Here is a 22,653-nt window from a genome sequence, read left to right on the forward strand (position 1 = left end):
TGAATTCTTGCTACATTGAAATTGGAGCAAAATTAAATAGATAATAAATGTTTGTAGATGGAGTTCATACTGTTGTTATCTCAGAGCAATTAAAATGTGTGAAAATGCTCTTATTTTAGCACAAAACCTAGGGAGGGCTGTTGTCAGATAGTACATTAAAAGCACACACACACACACACACACACACACACACACACACACACCACATCCTTTCAGTCCTCTTCCCATACTAGCTCTCTAACCTCCCTGCTGCTTCTAAACTCCAGGTTATATGGTTGAAAGAGGTAATTTGTATTTTGTACAACCAGTTTGTATAATAGCTCCAGCTGCTTTCCTTCCCTTGGAGAGGCCCACCTAATGAGTCTGATTCTCCATTCCAACTGGGAAGGACACAGTGAGGGGGAAGGAGTCCTCTATTGGTTGTTCCTGTCATTGTAGAAGTCAAAAATTCCTTTACCTCCTTATAAACCTTCCATTATCCCAGGTTCTTATAGGGTACAAAATTTTCCATTTTCTCCCTAAAGTTAGTTCTTTATAATTATTTTCCTACTTGGAATATTTCAGTCCTAGGAAAGAAGTCATCTCATGGAACATTCCAGTCTTAGAGAAAAAAATCATCTCTTCAGGACATCAAAAGTGTCAAATAGGTGAATGATCAGCTATTCCATTATAGCAGTAAGATTAGTTAAGACTCGTCCCTCATTATGGTATCACTTCGACCCAAGTAATTGAAGGTCCTTTAATATCAAGTCATTTGTCCTGTTTATCTAATGATTCACAGAAGGCAGTTCTTTTTAACAAACTAAAACATTTAAGAATAATTGTCTTTAGCAATGTCAAGTTGGTGGAAGTGGCTTTGAAAACCTTAAAACATCTCTAGGCAGTTTTATGGCACAATGGATAATGTGCTGGGCCTGTAATCAGGAAAACCTGAGTTCTAATACTATTCAGTGTGTAACTGAGCAAAATCACTTACCAGCCTTAGCTTCCTCATCTGTAAAACAGAGATAATAGCAGCACCTACCTGTCAAGATGGCTCTGGGGATAAAGTGAGATAATATTTGTAAAGCATTCCGCAAACATTAAAATGCTATTTTTATCTATATGAACAAAATCTCGAACAAAATTTGTGATTATTCTAAAGAGCAGTTTCTACAGCATCTTATATAATAAAGCTCTTGAAGAGTGGTAAGTAGCATATGTGAAAAAACAAATAGCCACTGTTTAGTCTAAATATTACTGCATATATATGATGATACTGACTGAAATACTTGTTTCAAAGTTACAAATTATACCAAAAGATAAAATCCTCCCTTAAGCAAAGTTCACATTCAATATAGCATTCATAACACTGTACTAAAAACTGATAAATCATCCACAAGACTATTTTAGGGAGCCTCAGGATAGGCAGTTTTTGAACTTTATCATACAAATGCCACTTCAGGAAGAAAACATTGAACGATTTCTTCATGGTTGCATCCCATTTCCCCAAAGAGGTAAAAAATGTTGCAGAAACAAGCTTCAGGTCAATGCAACTTTGTAAATTCATACATTTAATTTCCATCTTACTCCAAGGAAAAGAACAGGGTGTTCTATCAGTGACACTGACCAAAAAAAAAGGAAACTGTCTGTAGGACACAGCTAATTAAACCGGACAGATTTCAAGTATTAACACCCTGAACTTTAAGGCCTCCAGCCCTTCAAAGATTTTTTTGTTTTATGTATTTGTTAAGTGTAAAATGAATCTCACAATTTAAGCCACATCTCTCCATTGCAGTTTGGCCCAGGAAGGTAAATGAACTCCGGGTCCCGGGCCCGGTGCGCACGAGGCCGCCCCGCAGCGCTCCGCCGGGCTGGGCCGGGCCGGGCCGGGCTCACTCCCTCTTCAGGCCCGGGCCGCGGCTCTAGGCAGCGGCTGGCTGTTCTCCTTCACCCACTCGCGGTCTGCAGTCCCGCCCTCCTCCCGGGCCAGGCCCCGGCGCTGCGCCTTCGGCTCTGGCCGGTTCTCCTCCGGGGGACGGAGGGCTGGGGTCGGCGGGCTCTGGCTCCCGGGCCCGGGGCTCCCGCCTGCCACAGGTGAGGCAGGGAGGGCGCCCACGGAAAGGCCCCGCCCAGCCCCCGGCCCGCTTCCTCTTCCCGGACGCCGGTCAGAGGCCCCCCACGTTGCAGCGCGGCCGCTCCGCGCAGGGCCAGCCCGGGATCCTGTTGCTCGCTTCTCTCCGCACGGTTCCCACGGCACTAAAACTGGTCTGTCAACTCCTCGGGCCAAGCCCGGCGGCCTTGTTCCACTCAGAGAGCCACGACCCACGGGCGCCCAGCACGGTTAGCATCGTTGAGGGGCATCTGCCTGGCTGATGAGGCTCCTTCATTGCAGTTTTATTTTTGAAACCGGAATGCCACAGTGCAGTCATTTCTGACCGAATATCTTTTCTCAGTGGAGCTCCTCTCCGGCCGAGACTCGAGCAGAGCCACACTGGACTTGACTTTCCTCACTCTAAGATGGGAGGGGGGTGAATCTACAGTAGACATCTCTAGGCCACTTTATGCCTCTAAATAGCAGGATGCTAGATTTGTGCCACAAATCACTGGCATGATTTAGAGCAGGAGAGGACCTCGGCGTTCACAATGCCCAACCCCCAAATTTTATGGAAGAGAAAAAACATAAGGTCCAGAGAAGGGAATCAGGGACTTGCCTAAAGTCACATTGTTGTCAGGGCCGGGATTTGAACTGCGATCCTTCAAGTCCAAATCTTGGAAGACTTCTATTGATTACATTACTCTGACTCCCCCCCCAATAAAGAATAAAATACAAAATAGAATTTTTTTTGCCACTTATTTGGCATGGATGTCACTGAAATCATGTCATATATATTAAGAAGATGATAGAATTAATGGAAAATTAATCCACCCCCCCCCCTTCTCCAGGGCCTGAAAAGATAATCTACCCTAATCCTTTTCATGTTTCAGATAAAAAAAACTCTGGGGTCTAAAAGGCAAACAAACTTTCACTACCCAATCTCATGCAAATCAGTTGGGAAACAACTAGATCCCTAATTTTCTTGATTACCAAAAGTCACTGCTCTATCACTGGATCCAAAGGAATAGAATTGGATTAAATTCCACAGGCCATCAAAGCACATTTTTTTAATTTAATGGAGACACAAATGTCAGAGAATTTCATATCAGACAACTAGCTCTGTGATCCTGACCAAGATACTAAACCTTTGTCTTGCACTTTTTCATCTATTAAATCAGAAAAATAGAATCTGCTTCATGGTTGTTATAAAGATAAGATCATTTTTGTAAGGATCTTTGTTAACCTTAAAGCACCATATAAATGCTAGCTATTATTGTACTATTATGGAAAGCCACTAGTAGCACCTTAATATGTTTAAAATTTTATTAGAGAAAGGCACCTTATAGATAATCTGGTAAAAGAAGGTATCTTTTACAGAAGAGAACTCAGCTCAATGAGGGGAAGTAACTTGTTGAAATTCACTCACATAATCAGTGGCAGAATTGGGAATTGAACCCAGGCCTCCTAACTGCCAGTGTTAGCAGTATTCTTTCTACTACACTACTCAAAATTATCTATTTAGAACAATGAATTTCAAGTGTCTAATTTTTACATGGAGGTTAAGTAGACAAGATCTAAAGAATATGACTAATTTCCTATTAGATAGCAACCATTTATTATATCCTGAATGAGTTTAAAAATATACTTGCCACGGGGTGGGGTGGAGTGGGGGAAAGACATTTAGAAAGGGATGTACTGGCCAAGTGTAATATTGGATATATGGCATCCTTCTTGATTTAGGAATGTCAAAATACTGGAAGTACAACAACTATGGTTGCAAAAGAAGTGATTAGATAATAAGATCAATAACTATGTCTGGAAAATGGCAGAAAAACAATTTAACATGGATTTCCAAGTGTAAATATAAAGTGCATTCTTGTTTTACAGATTGTAGAGGCATTATTCCCCATAACAATCATATAAAGATGAATAACTCATTTTCATTTCCTTTTGATTTGTTTTAGTTTCATATTCAAAAATAATTTGTCTTTTCCCAACTGAAAGGGAATACCCAAAATGGGTCCAAGAAGACACTGGGGGAATCCAGGGTGGGGTGAAGGGTCCAGAAGGATTTCCTTAGAAACATGCAAGCATAGATTTAAAACTTAAAAGGTGCTTTAAAGATCATTGCACTCACACACACACACAAACACGTATGAGAAGCTGATCCAGTTCTGTGGGTCAACCAGGGCTTAGAGGGTCTGATCTAAGATTAATGTGGGTTTGGACCAAAAGGTCTCTCACCTCTATAATCCTTTGACCTGGATCATCACACTTGTAACTGCCCCCATTTAATTCTTTGTTTTGGTCAAAGCGGAGGAATGAATGAATCCCTAACTTTCTCTTATTTGGAATTGTACAGAAATAAGCAGAGCCACTGGGATATCTTTCTCACAGCTTTCAGCATTTTACTGGATACAGCAATTTCTAACACTGGGTTCAAGTTACAATATATTTACTAAGTACCTGCTCTAAGCCATGAGAAGCATGAGATTTAGTCTGCTCTCTGGAAGCTTATAATTGGAAAGATGGCATACAGAGAAAGATGAAAAAAAAAACAAGAGAAAGTAGAATATCTTGGGTAGCTAGGTGAAATAGTGGATAAAGTCAGGAAAATGAGGTCAGCCTCAGACTCTTCCTAGCTGTGCTAACCCTGTTTGCCTCAGTTTCCTCATTTGTAAAATGGAGATATTAACACCTATCTCCTTGGGTGATTGTGAAGATCAGCTAAGATAATAATTGTAAAACCCTTAGTATAACACATAAAAGTCACTATATAAATGTTAGCTACTATTGTTGTTGTTATTGTTGAGAGCTTACAAAATGATAGCTACTAAAGGAGGAAGTGATAACACTGACTAAGCATATCAGGAATTTCCCTTCTGTTTCTAATACATCTGCTCAGGGGAATCTTTAACTCTGGAAAAATCCTCCCAAATCTTTCAGGAATAAATGCTAAAACATAAAAAAAGGAAACAATGGAGATTAAATAAAAACCCATCGCCTCACTAGCTACTGCCAAAGGATGTCTCTGCCTTTTATTTTTTTCAGAAATCATAAACCACACAAGGGACTAGTCTACTTATTGTTTCGAAGGCAGAAGAAAAGTGGTGCTGGAAAGAGTCTTTGTTTTTGTTTTGTTTTTTAATCCTGGGCCAAAAAGATCATGAACCCAATAATTAGGAACATGACTTAATTGTCAATTCAGTGAAATGGAAGGTTGATGAGTGGTAAGCATTTTGTAAACCTTTAAAGTACTTCTTATGGAAATGTGAATTATTCTCCTCAACCGGTTTTCCAAAGGCAGAGACCATATCTTATTTAATCTCTGCAGCTCTCCCCTCTGCCAGTGATAGTGAATGTAAACTGAACTGAATTAAAATAATTAGGAAAATAATACAACCAAGTTACTGGAGGTATAGTTGTGTTTTTTTTTTTCTTTCCAGAGACTAGATGCTAGGTTGGCTAAGGCTAATAGACTTTTCACTAGATTAGATGGGTTGGTATCTGTTCTTGGCTTAAGTACAATGTATAATTTCTGCCATCCTACAAAGCCCTTTGTAGCTTTAGCTAAATATGAAAGTTGAAATAGACTTATATGTACAGTTCTTGCATTGTACTGTTAAATTTTATTTCATGTCACTCCATATCACTTTAAAAAAACCAAACCCACCACAATGACTTGGCTAATAAGATTTATGATGATTAACTTTCAGGAAATAATTGTAAAGCTTTTAGTATAGTGCCTGGCATAGAAACATTAGCTATCATTATTTTTATAGTAATGATTTAAGGGTAAAGTACCTTCAAGTATCATCATTCCCCATTTTACAGATGATATACAGTGGAGGTAGAATGGATAAAATATGTCATTATGGCATGGTAAAAGAATATTAAATTTTGAGCCAGATGACCCAGAATTCAAATCTTGGCTCTGCTGCTTAGAACCAATGTGGAACTCTGAATGAGTCACATCCTTTTCTCTGGGGTAAATGACCTCAGTTTCTTCATAAGTAAATGAGGGGTTGGACTACATGACATTTAAAGCCTCCTCTAGCTAACTTGTGAAACTTTAATAGTGAAATTAAAGTAGCTGTTAATTTTGTCCCCTCACTTACAAGCTCATTCCTATCCCTGGCATCCTTGCAGTGTTTTTTTGTTTATGTTTTTGTGCTTTTTTTTTTACCTCTCAGAGGCAATACATACTAGAGGAGAAAAAGTCTTTTTTGTAAAGAGAGGCTGATGAGGGTGAGAGGAAGAAATAGGGATAGACAGAAATCAGGGAGATTTCCACAGAATGGATTTAAGTTACAGTTTAAAATTGCTGAGCAGTCATTTAGCCTCATGAATCTATCCAGCGATAAGTGGGAACCAGGAAAATTCTGCATAATTATGAAGATGTACTGTTTATGCTGATCCACTGGCACAGGACTGTGAAGTTGTTTCTTATAGTCCTGCTTTTAATTTCCCTGAGGACACCTATAGGCTGTTAGGAAAATGTTTGCAAGTTACAACTCGTTTCATTAAAAGTAATTGTGATGAGTCCAATGAGAGACTAAATGAGGTTTCTAAGACTTCCACAGCTCCATTTCCAGCAAAGATGTTTAATGTTTACTATTTTTAAGAAAAATTTAAAAATCAGATATAATTTTACTGTGATGCTGAATGAAGTTATTTAGACTGTTAAATATCTGAAATAATATGTATTCTTCTTTAGGTGGCCAATATCAGAGGCCATAAATGCTCTCCAATTCATATGACATCATTATCATATCAACAGGCTATGAAAATTCAAGCTGGGCTAGACACAGTTTTATTGTTCTTCTAGAAAGTAGCAATTATATTTTTTAACAATGGAGATTGTAGAGTTTCTTAAACTTAGAGATCCATCAAATTTTACTTAGACCCTAAAAAAGCAGGAAAACATATTATAAGGAAATGTGGCATTAGGAGTTCCCTGTATATCTTTAACCTATCCTTTAACCTATCCCTGAAGTATCAAAGTAATACTTGATGAGAGGAAGCTGCCAGAGTAGTTGGCTCAGAGACTTGAAGTCAGGAAAGTCATCAACAAGCATTTGTTGAGAGACAGTAGAAGGCACTGCGCTAAGCCCTGGGGACATAAAAATCAAACAGTTCTTATTTTCAGGGAAATCACAAATATAAGGGGGGAACAACATGCAAACAATTATGTACAAATGTGATATCATCACTTCAGTAGTGTCTGGGATTTTCTTTTGGCAAAGACACTGTATTGCTCTGCTGTTTTCTTCTCTAGCTCATTTTACATATGAGTGAGTTGTCCAGGGTCACAAAGCTAGTCAAGTGTCTAAGACTGGATTTGAACTTGGGTCTTCCTTACTCTAGGTCCAGCATCCCTCTATCCATTGATTGCATCATTGAGCTGCTCACAAACAAGACATATACAAGATAAATTGGAGATAATCTTAGAAGGCTCTAGGCTTAAGGAAGATTGGGACAGGATTCTTATAGAAGGTCAGTCTTGAGACTTAAGGAAGCCAGGGAAGCCAGGTGCCAGAGATGATAAGGGAGAGAATTCCAAACAGGAGGATAATAAGTGAAAAATCCCTAAAGAGTTAGGAGATGAAGTACTTGGTATGAGGAACAGCAAGGATGTCAATATTACTGGATCAGTCTAGAGTCTAGAGTAAGAAGACTGAAAAGGGAGGAAGGGACCAGGTTATAAAGGATTTTAAAAAGTAAAATAGGATTATATTTGAATATGGAGTTAATAGAATTTAAAAAAAACTTTTTGATTGATGATGATGATGATGATACAGCCACAACTGTACTTTAGTAAAATCAATTTGCCAGGACTAAATGAAGGATGAACTGGAGTGCAAACAAAACAACCCAGCAAACTATTGCAATATGATAAATTGATAAGGATCTATACCAGGTAACAACAGGGTCAGAGGAGAAAAGAAGATATATTTGAGATATAATCTTAAGATAAAAATGACAAGACTTGACAACTGATTACATATAAGGGGAATAGTGAGGAATCTAGTATGATAATTAAGATATGGAATCTAGCTGATTGGGAAATTAGGAAGCGGGGTTATGGGTAAAGATAATGAATTTAACTTTGAACATGCTGAGTTTAAGATGTCTATCAGACCTTTCCTTTGAAATGTCTATTGTGCAGTTGAAGATGAGACTAAAAGTCAGGGAAAAAGTTAAAGAGTTGGACAGAAAAGTATAAAAATTAACTGTCCAGTGAAAAGAAGATCAGAATTTGAATCCTGACTCACATACTTATAGTTGTGTTATCCAGGGAAAAGTCCCTTATCTTCTCTCAGCTTTCCTTATCTGTAAAATAGCATCTATTTTACCAGGTTGTTGTGATTAGAGATAATAGAGGTAAAGTAAAATCAAATAATCCATCAGTAAATATTAAGAGCTCTGCCAGGCACTGTGCTAAGCTTTATTTTGCAAACCTTAGAGTACTAGGCATATGTTAGCCATATTTTTAGGAAAGTTCTTTCTATATCACTAAAAATTCAAATCATCTAATATTTATTAAATGCCTTCTGCAAGAAGTGCTAGAAAGTAAGAAACTTTAGTTAAGATTGTCCTCACTGTAAAGAAATGTAGTACATATCTTAGTATTTATAATATACTATGTTTGCCAAATAATTCTACAAATATTTTATTTGAGGCAAAATTTTAATTTCAGTCTTACGGGTTCCCAAATTTAAAGCTCTATTAACTGTGCCACTTAGTTACCTCACTAAACTTCCCCGGTTCCTCATCTATAAAATGAAAGGGTTGAAGTAGGGGTTCTGTATGGTTTTTTTCTTGACATATAACTATGATACTATGGATTATAGTAAGGACTAATAAGTCCAAATGAAGTGAAAGTATGGTGCTGAAAATCTGTAAGATCTAGAGGAGGGCGTTTTAATTATAGGAGAAGACAAGATCAAAGGCATGCCCCAGAAGGATATTTTCTAGTACGAATTTCATAGGGGTGGCAAGTGGTCTACCTTGCTACTACCATGAGAAGTCAACTTGCCCTTAAAAAATTTCTTTTAGCCTCAAAATGTACTGTAACAAGAAGTAATATCTTGCATTGTTACTGAAGTAGTACAGAGAAGTTAAAAACCATGATATCCATTATATTGCCCAGAAAAAATAATTACTAAAAAAAAAAGCTATTTTCATATCTCAGCAGATGGCTCACAGTAATTATGCCTTGCTGATCTGGTTATAATGAATGATAACCAGTTCATCATCTTGTACAACAAATATTTGTCTTCAGTTTGTCTATGGAACACATTCATTCTCTTTAAGAAAAATGTTTTTGGTATACAATAGAGAGATAGGGTTAATACAATTTAATCTGTTTCTCAAAAAAATCAACATCCTCAATTCAACTTCCCAATCACCTCCATCCCACTTAGGACTTCTTTACAGCAAAACTAAAACATGAGGATTAGAAAGAGAACAGACTCAAAAATGCAACTTCCTTTGAAGATAAGAATCCAAAAGGGGCTTTCAGTGTTATCAGTAAGCCATCACCCTAGATTATAAAGGTATTATACTTCCTCCTCACATCTGTTGAAGAGAGTCCCTCTTCTTCAAAACTTAGCTCAAGCATCATCTTCTGCATGAAGCTTTTTTGGAGCTCCCCAACTGCAAGTGCTGTCCCTCCCAAATTACCTTTTATTTATCTACTCTATGCCAGTGAACACTGGACCGAGACCAGAAGAACTGAATTCAAGTCTGGTCTCAGACACTTGCTATGAATGTAAACCTGGCTAAGTCACTTAACACCTATCTGACTTGGTTTCTGTAAAATGGGAAAAATAATAAAGTCTACCTCTCAAGGTTGTTGTGAGAATGAAATGAGATAACAATTGTAAAGAATTTAACACAGTATTTGGCACATAAATTGTTAACTATTATTAAGTATGTTTATACTATGTTTTATATGCACTTACTGTCCTCTCCATTAAAATGTAACCTTGTAAGAAAGTACCATTTCATTCTTTGCACTTATATAAGCACAGTGGCTGGCACATAGTAGGTAATTAATAAATATTTGTCGACTGAACATTTTAATATTTTATATGACAAAGGTGATATTACAATGAATAATTAGATTATCACCTATGTATTTGTGAGTCTTGAAGGCTGGCTGGAGAAGAGAATTTGTCAGGGATGCAACCTTCCCCTGAAGAATGAGGCATACCACAGGAGACAGGATGCATCAGTTCCAGAGGACTAAGAAATTTCTATCCCTAGAGGGGAAAGGGTTGGTTCAGGCTTTCACAGTTTGACAGAAACAGTCTTTGGTAAAAGTCAGTTCTCTTACTCTAATTCTGTGCTCAGCTGTCACCTTTGTTTCTATTATCTGGTCAACCTTTTTCCCAGGGTAGAATTTTCTGTAAAGACAACCAGTTCAAGTACCCAAGTTAAAAACAATATTCATTATAAATGAACAAACTGGCATTCTTGCTTGTAAGTCTTGAGTGAATTCGGTTAGTGTGAACATATCACCTCTGGCAGAAAGAAAAGAGAGAGAGAGAGAGAGAGAGAGAGAGAGAGAGAGAGAGAGAGAGAGAGAGAGAGAGAGAGAGAGAGAATGAGAATGAATGATAGGAAAGAGTTGCAAAGCCAAGGGTCAGACCTTTAATTAGAACAACTCCAAAGAACAGATATCCAGTGAGGTTCAGTTTGAAAGAATAAGCTAGCCTTACTTCTTTACTATACTAGACAAGAAAACAAAATTAAGGAAGATCTAGGATAAGGGGCTACACTACAAGTGTTTGTGCCAAAGGAGAGTCTGGCAGGATTCTAGGTATTGGGTAATTGGTACTGGCAGTCCTTACCAAAAGTGAAAGTAGGTAAAATCTGTCATTCATGTCCTTTTAATCCAGTCCCTTTTCCTTTCCTCCTATTATCTCTGATCAGACCTCCCCTCTTCCAAACTTTTAGTGTTATGATTCAGTTGTTTCTAATATTCTGTAACTCCACTGGGGGTTTTCTTGACAAATATCCTAAAGTGATTTGCCATTTCCTTCTCCAGCTCATTTTACAGTTAAGAAAACTGAGGTAGATAGCCCAGAGTCTCACAGTTAGTAGATAGAGTTAAGTGTCTGAGGTCAGACTTGAACTCAGAAAGATGAGTCTTCCTGACTCCAGGTCCTGCACTCTATGTATATACCATCTATGATGTAGGGAGAAGTAGTATGGCAGTACTATGGCAGTATGCCTATCTAAAGCTTTTCAACACTTGTTGAGGTGATGGCTTTCAGTTTAAGATATCAACACAATGATGATTTGAATTACAATAAGGCTCTTTAAAGCCAGAAAATGCTAAGATTGTAGATAGAGATGTCAGTTCTGCTTAGGTTCTAATTGTGGAAGCTGTTCAGTGGAAGGAGGGCATCTGCCATCTCTTCTACCTTAAAACAATAACCATCATGTTTCCATTCTTAGTCCTTTAATGGAGTTACTACATAAAAGGTTACCCTTTTTGATCTAGGAACTTATTTCAGGAGGGTAGGAATTGTTTTTACTTTTCTTTGATTAACCTGCCTCTACCTTTAGGCCTTCCAAAGGAAGAAGGCTTTACCAGCTTAACTTACATCTCCAGAAGTGAGGTTCAATATCTGTCCCCAGTTTTTAGAGGAAAGATGTGTGAAATGGGTCCTGCCATCTGAGCCTGTGCCTCACACTTTGTGCTTAGCTGTCTCCTGTCTGATCTCCAGACTCCTCTGAAAGAAAAACGTCCCCTTCTACACACTGATGAACATCTCTGGCCATACCCTATACATCCAAGTGATTCTGAAACTCTGTAGGTCATCATCCAAACTCCATTCCCCAACCCTCTTCTCCCCCCACCCTGCCCCATTCCTTATTCCCATTTCTCTCAATCCTCTTACCCCCAAATACTAAGCAAATACTATACACCCCTTCCCTGTACCTTCTGAAATACTGGTTCCACAGACAGTAGGCATGTTTTTCATCCTGAATCTTTTCATTTCCCACTCCTTCCTTCCAGCTTCTAGAAATCACTGCTCTCCACATAGCCTCTGGGGTCACCCTTTCCAGCAACCACTGACTGAGGAGGGGGGCATGGAATACTCTGTGTTCCCCGCTGCCACTTTCAGATTCTCCTCCTACCTCAGTCACTTGTTAACTCCTCCCCATGTAATTCATTTCTATCACCCAATCAAAATCCTGGTCATATTATCTGCAGACCTCCCTTTCTTAATGAGTTTAGTACCTGGCTCACAATTGTTCTCTCTGGCACTCAGATTAGGGACTTCAGCAGACATTCTGACTCTCCCTCAAACACTCTACCCACTCACTTCCTCCACCTACTAACTTCCCATGATCTACTCCTCCACCCAACCTCAGACACACAAAAAAATGGTAACACTCTTGTTCTTACCACCCACAAATGTACTACCTCCATGCTCAAGGATTACAAAATACCCCTTTTGCCATACTACATTGGCTTTCCACCTTTCCTTCTGTCACCTCTTTTAAAGTCCTACTCTTCATCCACACCTAGTCCTTCATTTTTCTCTCAGACCTTTAACCCTGCAAAGCCACTTTCTCCTCTTTTCTTGAGTCCTACTCCACCCCCCATTATATCAACAATTTTGTTCTACTAACTCAATCTTTGATCACTCCCACCCTCTATAACTTTTGCTCCAATACATTACTTCTTTTCTTTCTTTCTTTCTTTCTTTCTTTTTTTTTTGTGGAGACAATCTGGATTAAATAATTTACTCAGAGTCACACAGTCAGTGTCTGAGGCCAAATCTTAACTCAGTCTTCCTGACTTCAGGGTTGGTGCTCTATCTACTGTGCCATCTTGCTGTTCCATACACCGTTGAAAGAAAGTAGAAAAAATCATGCAAACATTCTGACTGGGTCCAAGACAAATTTATGTTGTCCAGTATCAACTGGGCCTTCGTTGTTGTAAAGTGATCCTGCAACACCTACCTTATCAGCTCTCTCTGACTCTTCACAATGGCTCTTCTAAGCCTTTTCATCCCTCCTCAAACTGAGAACTTTGCCTTGCATTTTACAGAAAATATTTTATAGAAAACAAATCTTTCCATCCCTATCTTTTCCATCCCTATCTTTCACTCCCACTCCTCAATTTCTCCCTGTCTACTGGCTCCTTCTTTACTGTCTACAAATATGCCCATGTCTCCTTCATCCTCAAAAAACACTATATTGATGCTTGCATCCCCCACCCCCCAACAATCATCCTATATCTCTCTTCTGCCCTTTGTGATTAGAATCCTTGATATGGTCAGGTACAATAAGTGCTTCCACTTTCTCTTCTTAACCTCTTACAAGCTAGTTTTCAACTTCATCATTTCATTGAAACTGCCTTCTCCAAAGTTACCACTGATTTCTTAATTGCCAAATCCAATGGTCTGTTCTCAATCCTCATAATCATAAGCTGGCACTTAATAAGAGTCCACTGACTGATTGATTTACTGAATCTATTGAACATGTGCTTCTTTAAAACATTGGCTTTCAGGGGTTAAGACATTTTTTATAATACTATATATCATTGTATTAAGAGAATCTAAGTAACTGCCTTGCTCTAATATACAGTTTCTTAACAACACAAATTAACATGAAATTTAAACAAAAAAGGGAATATTAGAATTGGAAAAAATTTCATGTTCTCTCATCTACTCCCCTCATTTCACAGAGGAGAAAACTGAGACTCAGAGTGGTGAATCAACTTGTACAAAGTCTTGAAACATCAATCCAAATAGTCTCAAGAGTCTGTCATTTGGTTAATATAAAATACTCTTTAGAAATGCAGTTTGTAATCCATGGTTGGATGGAGGGAAATGGATGTACACTTACTGTGTTAGAGGCCTTCAATAAAGATACCATTAGAACACTATAAAAAAAATCCTTATTCTGACTACATCTTTTTTTGAACATACATCTTTGATAGCATCCTTTATCCTGTGTTCCCACTGACCATGTGTGCAACTTCATTACATTCTGGTTACTCCTTATTTTTAATTTTTCAGAGACTGTAGTGTTCTATGTCCTATGTATACTAAATATTGATAGAATATTGATATTAAAAAAAGATAGGTCTTTTTATCTTTTTTTCCAAGATAAATCTAGTATCATCAAAATAACTTTGCCGGCGGCTAGGTGGCGTAGTGGATAAAGCACCGGCTTTGGAGTCAGGAGTACCTGGGTTCAAATCCAGTCTCAGACACTTAATAATTACCTAGCCATGTGGCCTTGGGCAAGCCATTAACCCCATTTGCCTTGCAAAAGCCTAAAAAATAAAATAAAATAAAATAAAAATAACTTTGCAATATCTCAGGAAAAGGAATCCAATCTGATCTCTTTCTCTTGCTCAATTTTGGGTCTAACTCCCTGAATATTTGCAGTATCTTTTTTAAGATATCTCTAAAAATGGATGAGTTCTATAGATTATCTAGTTGCCTATGATGATCCAGATGATAGATAGTCCTCAGATTTTTTTTTTCATCTTTGGATAACTAGGCAAAACTATTTTGAATGACTACAGATTTTATTCAAGAGACTTTGTGGAGTTTCCAGAGCTTGATGTAATTAATTAGCATATTATCTACATAACACCTCACCAACTATATAAAATCTCACCAACTATAAAATAACTCAGACCCTGCACTGGATCTTCTTCTGACAATAAAGAGTACCTCCAATTAGACGATATCTCTCTGTTTTATGCTTCATCTAATCATATGATCAGAGAGTTATTTAACAAAGTAATATTACATAAGGAGTTTGTCTTTGGGGAATTAATCAGGACTTACTACTATATTTACTAACAACACATTTTAATAACATATTTTTACTAATAACACATTTGCAAGGTAGTGTGGGATAATGAATAAATGGCTTTGCAAATTCTCTAAAACTACAAATTATGGACAAGATGTTGATATGCATTTTTATAGGGAGTTTCAACCTTGGAAGTGCTTTATACCAATCAAATCTTTGTAGTAAATTTCTCTTAAAAATATCTAATTTCCAAAATATATAAAGAACTGATTCAAATGTGTAAGAATAAGAGCCATTTCCTAATTGATAAATGGTCCGAGGCTATGAATAGGCAATTTTCTAAGGAAGAAATTCAAGCTATCAATAATTACATGAAAAATATTCTGAATTACTAATACTTATAGAAATGAGAATTAAGTTCACTCTGAATTTCTACTTCATATTCATCATACTGACAAAGTTGATAAAAGAAAACTGGCAAATGTTAAAAGGTTATGGGAAAACAGGCACACTGATGTACTGTTGGAGAAGCTATGAATCGATCTAGCAATTCTGAGGAACTTTTTTGGAACTATGTCCCAAAGTCACTAAATTGTACATAATCTTTGACTAAGCCACACTACTGGTAGTCCTAGGTCTACAAAGAGATTTTTTAAAAAAGGAAGAACAGTAGGAAACACATAAAGGTCAAAAAACTATGGCATCTTTTTTTTATCTTTTTTTGGTGGTGGTAAAGAACTCCAAATTAATGGAGTACCCATCAACTAAGAAATGGCTAAACAAATTGTGGTAGATCAATATAATGGAATACTATTGTGCTGTAAGAAATTCTGGAAAGGGGTGGTTTCAGGAATCATTGGAAGATTTGTATGAATAGATACAGAGAGAAGTGAGCAGAACTAGGAGAACAATTTATACAAAAATAACACTGTGAAGACAGAGAACTATGAAAGACTTAAGAGTTCTGATCAATGCAATGACTATGATTTCAGAGTATTTATGATGAAGAATATTACCTAATACCTCCTAGTTCCTGGTTTTTTTTTTGGGGGGGGGTTCCCCAAGGCAATGGGGCTAAGTGACTTGCTAGGTAATTATTAAGTGTCTGAGTTTGGATTTGAATTCAGGTCCTCCTGACTCCAGGGTCCTATTCACTGTACCACCTAGGTGCCCCCTAATACCTCTTAATAAAGAAATGAAGGATAATATGATGAATGAGATATTTCTTTGGATATGATCAACATGGGAATTTGTTTTGATTATTAATATGTCACAAGATTTTTTTTTGCTTTTTTTTCCTCTGGGAGATTGAAGGAGAAAAAAATAGATTTTTATTATTTGAAACTAATTTTCCCTTTAAACCTTTTCTTAGGTATTAACTTATCATAAGGTAGGAAGGCAGTGTGGTGTTGGCTAGACTTGATCATAGATCCTGTCAACTAGGTCATCCTGACTTGAGGACAGATGATCTATCCACTGCACCACCTAGTTGCCCCCCACCCCAGAACAGTCAGTACTTGCAATGAGATGCAGATGAAAGTAAAATTGGGAATTTTACTGATTTGGAGTAGGTAGATTTTCTTCACTTTACTGACAGATTAGTTCACATATGAAATTATTTTTAAAGAGAGAAAGGATTAAAAAAATAGAGTATATGAGAGTAAGGTACAATCACAAATGTATTATTTTTCCATGGTTACTTTGTAAAAAAAAAAAAAAAGGTGCCTGTTCTTAATTCTTCCCTGGTATCTCTGAATAAGGAAACAGTATTATAATTTTATCATATATGCTTGAAATATATATTTACAAATAAAGGATTTCCCCCATGAAGGGATCATGCTTAATTTTTAAAATGAGTTTGAAATTATCTAAAATTAACAATATTCTTTTTAAGTTCTAATGAAGGCTCATTTTAGTAGCTGCTTATATTGTTTTGGAAAGAATCAGCATCCTGGCTTTTCTCTTTTATGTATCTGAAAACCAGACTGGTGGTCCAAGTAAGAAAGGGTTGCAGAGAACACCTGCTGTGTAGGTGGGTAAAGTCACTGTAAGCAGCAAGCTCCAAGAAACTAATGAGAGTATGAGGGCACATAAAACTACTAATTCCACCTGCTCCCATAAGAATACTTTCCTCTTAAATGCCACAACAAAGAATTTTGTCCCAAATAGTTGTAACTCTCTTTCCATATATAAGATACATATACATACATGTAACTCAATTACTTTTTCCATATATATACATACATACACATACTTACACACATATATTTGTACAAAGTAGTATTGAGTAATGTAGTATTTGATAAAAACAAAGATTGCAATTACTAGAATAAGAACTTGTTATTTGTTTAAAAAAAAACTGCTGGGAAAGATAAGAAATTTACAAGAAAAAGGGCTATTATCCAATTGATAAGTGGTCTAAGGACAAGAACAGATAGTTCTCCAGGGAAGAAATACAAGCTTTCTATAACCCTATGAAAAGATGTTCCAAATCATTACTAATTAGAAAAATGCAAATTAACAATCCTGAAATTCTACTTCACACCCAGAGAAGAAAAAAATGACAAAATTAAGGAAAACTGTAAATGTTGGAGAGATTGTGGGAAAAGAGACACATTGATACATTATTAGTGGACCTGAAAATGGACCTTTTCCATGTTGAAAGCAATCTGGAAATTATTTGCAAAAAAAATAAATTGTGGCCTTTGACCAAATTAGTAGTAGCTATACTACATTAAAAGACATTTGAAAAAGAGGAAAAGGATGTTGGGGGGGGGTGGAGAGAAGGGTTATGGACAGCTAGGTGGTAAAGTGGATGTAACACTGGAACTGAAATCAAGAAGGCCTGAGTTCAAATATGATCTCAGATACTTACTAGCTTTCTGATCCTGAACAAATCACTTAATCCAGTTTGCTTATTTCTTTATTCTGGAAAATGAGCTGGAGAAGGAAATGCCAAACTACTCTAGAATCTTTGCCAAGAAAGTACCAAATGGGGTCATGATGAGTTGGACACAAATGAATAACAACAACATATATAAGGGCACAACTCTTTCTATGGTGGCAAAAAGAAATTAGGAGGATGCCTAACCATTACTTGAATCAGTTGTTTTTATTTGAACACGATACAATATTTTTGTGCTGTAAGAAATAAGGACTGAGATAATTTCTGAAAGACATGGAAAGATTTAAATGAAATGCTACAGAGTGAATTGAGAGAATCATAAGAATAATTTATACCATAATATCAGTGATATAAAATGAACTATTTTAAGAACTTTTGTAAATTACTTGAGAATGAAATAAACAGAACTCTGAAGAGCTATGATCAATAGAATGGCCATTCGTTATACCAGAAGACTAATGATCAAACAAAACCATCTTTTACAGAGATGTAACAGATTTAGGGTACAGAATGAGACATAATGTTTTGTATACAGTCACTATGGGAAATGTTGTAAGAAATTTGTTTTTCTTTCTTTGGAGGTGGGGGAAATAGATTTCTATTAATTTTTTTTAAAAAGAGGTGTGTGTGTGTGTGTATGTAAAGGGGTGCTAGAGATGTGAAATATCGAAAGAAGTCACTTTATCAGCAGTTTTACTGTTTTTACATTAGAAAAGACTTTCTCGTGAAGTGAGAGTAATCTGTAGATGCATGTAATGTTAAAAACAAAAGATATCAATAAAACTTAGGAGAAAAGAGGAAGGTACAGAATAGGGTTGCCAGAATGTATCTGTGAAGATGTCACTGAAGTCTTTGGCATAGTCAAATGGTTCAGCATTAGAAACTGAAATGATTTTATCAGTGGATATGACATTAAGAAGGCATTACCATCTGCTTTGCCACTGCACCCTAAGGATCATGTGACTTTTCTATTTGCCTTGCAACAAAATTTTTTATTATGCTATCTCCTCTGTTAGACAGTGAGTTCCTTAAGAGGTATTGAGTTACTTTTCTTTCTTCCCAAAATGTTTGTTTTGTATATGGTAAATGCAAAATAAATAATTCACTCAGTCATAGTGCTTGACACATCACCTGTTGAGCAGCCACTACATCACACTGTTCCTAAAAGCTACTTCTCACTTTATAGAAGATTTTCTAAACCAAATAGTTCACCCTTTATCCTAGTGCCCACTGCTGGGCTAGAAATATGATTATTTTTTCCTATGGAACCAAACTTGCAAAATCAAAAATATCATCCCAATTTTAAGAACATCCTTTATGAGAAGCAAGTAAGTCAAATCTGCCCCAGGTCACTGGTAAAGAGCTTTTACAACTAACACTCCATATAACCACCTTCAAAAGGTATCTATGCAGGTAAAGTAGGGAGGGTCCTGAATTTAACAACCAATCCAGATAATAAAAACAACTCACTTTCATTTAGTGAACAAAGGACTTTCTTCACTATAGCCCTTAGAGGTAAGTGGTGTCTCAGTTTCCTCATTTGTAAAGTAAGTGACTTTTAAGGTCCCTTCCAGCTCTGATTCCTGCAAGTCTAAATTAGAAAACAAAAGCAGAAATAAGAGTTATTCCTAATAAACTCCCCATAGAAGAATGGGAACAAGTATAAATGTCAAGCTTGAGTAATAGGTTTTTTACTATACATTTCCATCTTTACATTAAATTGTGGTTAATGCATGTAATGAAAAGTAAAAAGCAAAATAAAAATGGGCTGCCAGGTGTTTCTCTTTTATAAGAGCATTGCCATTCAGTCATGTCAGCAGAAGTATATGTATTCTATTACTATACCATAAAGAAAACTGTCCAAATGGTCTGCTTAGCCCACAGCCAACTTCTGTTAGTTGATACTCAGTCATATGAGAGCTGTTCATTTTCTGTAATCAACATTTCTTTCTGACTTCTCTCTGATACATCCCATAATTCACTGGATATCAAATGCTGAATTACAGAGTCTGTTTCCTGTGATCATTTTCAAAGTGAGCAAAAATTGTAGGATTAATCATTTGTCAAGGTAAAAAAGAAGTTTTCTCACAAACGGTTCTGCTTCCCAAGAAATGTTTGCCCCCCAATACCCAAAGCAATGTACAACAGGTTTCTAATGTGACCTCCCTAAGGGTGGGCTTTTGTATTTCCAACTTTCAACACAATGACTAGCACTTTATTTATTTATAAATGTCAGTTGACTGGCTAATCAATCAATAAGCAAGTTCTTACCAAGCCTCTATTATATGCTGGGGAGGGAATAAGAGGCAAAACAGCAAACAATTACTGCCCTCAGGGAGATTTCATTCTTGAGAATGAAGAAATATTGTCCTGATTGAATGCTTTTTTCCTTCAATTCCCAGTCCTACCTTGGTGTTTCAAAATAACATCATGAGTTCAGTGCCATGGTGGCTGTAAGATAATGGCATGGCCTTTGTAGGGTGTTTTCTCTACCACACACTTTGAAAATCTATGGTAATTTACTATGGTAATTTACTGCTATGGTGGAAAGTCTTAGCAGTGATCTCAATGATAAAATTTCCCTTATAATATTGTAAAGCAAATGAAACTGGTACTTTTACTAGGAGTTTCATTCTTGGTTTCTTTTGGGTCCTACTATGTAGAGGCACAATTTTTGACATAAGCTATACTTATATAATATTGCTTACAAAAGAAAAGAAAAGACTATTAAGTGAAGAATCATCTTGTCTCTCCATAATATATTTAAGTCCTTTTCCTTTCATTCTCAAGAGAAATGAAAATGACCCAGACCCCTCACATTTTTCTTCCTATTAGTCCACTTCTGCTGTCCCATGAGAATTACTTCTTCACTAATTTGGATTTACTTAAATAAATTACATTCATGTTTTTGATAAATAATTTTTCTGCATCTTAATGAAAATTCTTTCTTGTCATTTCCCCCTTGAAATCTCTGATCTGTGCTGAGCAAGAGAACCATCTTATTCTTTCTCATTGTAAATTTTGTTTGGCACTTTATTACACCTCCTTCCTTACATGTGACATGCTGTCAAAAGCTTCTATGAGATAAAGGAAACTTTTAAGTAGCAATGTTTTTGTACTTTTTGTTAATTAAAATGTGCCATTATAGGAGCAGTTAATTTTTCTTCAACTTAATTATGTTCACAGATTTCTTTAACCCTTGGTTAGTATTATTACTTTTATTCTTTCAAATTCTTGGCTAATAGTAAATTTTATAGACCAAATCAGCAATATGATGGAACAATTAACACTAATGTATCAAGATTCTGATGGGTTTCCTTTTCAGAACTTGCCATCAATTCATTGATTCAACCTTTCATGAGTTTTTCTTTACCACATAAGTTGTGGTAACACCTCACAAGACCTGTGTGAAAGCCAAGGAAAGGCAATATGGTAGCAAGGCTATTCACAATATTTTAAAACTTATTAAGATTCAGAGTATATTAACTACATGTGTGCAAATTCCAATTCTGACAAATACTGGCTCTGTGATCACTTGTCACTTAACTTCTCCTGAGCTCTATGCCAGTGGCTTCAAACTCAAATAGAAGTAGGGGCCACTGATCCAATACATAAATGCCCTAGGGGCTAAATATATTTAGAAAATCACATATTAACATCATCTATGTCCCATTTGAATTGTTACTTATTTTGTTAAATATTTCTGAGTTACATTTTAATCCGGGTCCTTTGACATGGCCAAGTGAGCTGTGTATTTGACACCTCTACTCTGGATAACTCTTTTAAGATTAAGCTGTCTATGAGGTGCTAACCTGCGTTGTTGGAAAACTTCCTTAATCAGAGTTTCTTATCAGTGAATTCACAGGTCTTATGTCTGACTGTTAAACACAATACCTAGAAACTTGTGGTTTGGTCAATAATTTCCTGTAATTGTAAAATTATATTTAACGTTAAAGCATGGCTGGGGAGAATAAGCATTTAAGGTGTCTACTATGGGTCAGGTAATATGCTGAGCAAGTTTTACAAATGCTATCTCAATATCAATTGAGACAACCCTGGGAGCTAGGTACAGTTAATGAAAGCAGGCACTGAATCAATAAAACATACCCCCATTTCAACAAAATTTTGCTTTTTCCCTTAATAAATGATGGACCTCATTGCTCCAATAGGGCTTTCTTATGCCCATTGCCCAGCTGGAGAAACTGAGGAAGAGGTTAGTTAAGGAGAGGGACCTGCTTCTAGTTTAATTTAATTCTCTTTCCTACTGTGTGAGTGTGCTTATGTGTGAGAGACGGTGTGATTGTGAGAGGGAAAATATTGTGTTTGAGACAGGAGGGAGAGTATGAGAGTGAGAAACGGAGAGATGGTGAGTATGGTACGTGAATGAGGGGCAGTGAGGTGGCACAAAGTGTGAGATAATAAGGGATAGGATGTCTGTGATCCTGAGTGCCAGTGAGTGCAGGAGACAGTAAGAGTGTGCAAGGAACAAAGTGCGGAGAGACAGAGACTGTGTGCGTGTGCGTGTATAACCAGACAACTGGATGGTACACAGCCGCCCCCGCCCCCCCCCGCGGGCTGGGCCGCGCAGCGCACTCACGGTCCGGGGCTCGGCATCACCGGAAGCCGCTTTCGGTTCCAGGTCAGAGGGCAGCTCCCGGGAGCCGCGTCCTTAACCCCTTGTGCGCCCAGGGCGCCGCCTGGTGAGCCGGGCACCCCCGGAGGGCGCGTCCCGCCTGGTTCACGGACGCACCCCCGCAGCCTCCGCAGATGTGCGGGGACCCCCTGAGTCGGCGCCCCGACCGGCGCATTCTCCTCCTCAGGCTGGGGCCCGGGAGACTGGAGGGTGAGGCGCCCCCCGGCCCGGCCGCAGTCT

At 37.4% G+C, this 22,653-nt stretch overlaps 1 protein-coding gene across 13 annotated transcripts in view; it reads right to left on the minus strand.

Moving 5' to 3' along the window:
- Positions 1 to 22,653, minus strand: part of TANK (TRAF family member associated NFKB activator) — a 77,429-nt gene that overhangs the window by 43,744 nt on the left and 11,032 nt on the right. For 2 of the 13 annotated variants that reach the window (XM_074215859.1, XM_074215861.1), the window contains exon 1: positions 1,751 to 11,931. The exons of 3 other annotated variants lie outside the window; for them this stretch is intronic. In XM_074215859.1, the coding sequence (XP_074071960.1) occupies positions 1,751 to 1,764 (14 nt within the window). In that variant the 5' untranslated portion in view covers positions 1,765 to 11,931. 8 more of the 13 variants (XM_074215854.1, XM_074215856.1, XM_074215853.1 and 5 more) reach the window with 7 other exon arrangements.

This window comes from Macrotis lagotis, chromosome 1 (assembly GCF_037893015.1).
Source record: "Macrotis lagotis isolate mMagLag1 chromosome 1, bilby.v1.9.chrom.fasta, whole genome shotgun sequence".
NCBI classification, from domain to species: Eukaryota; Metazoa; Chordata; class Mammalia; order Peramelemorphia; family Peramelidae; genus Macrotis; species Macrotis lagotis.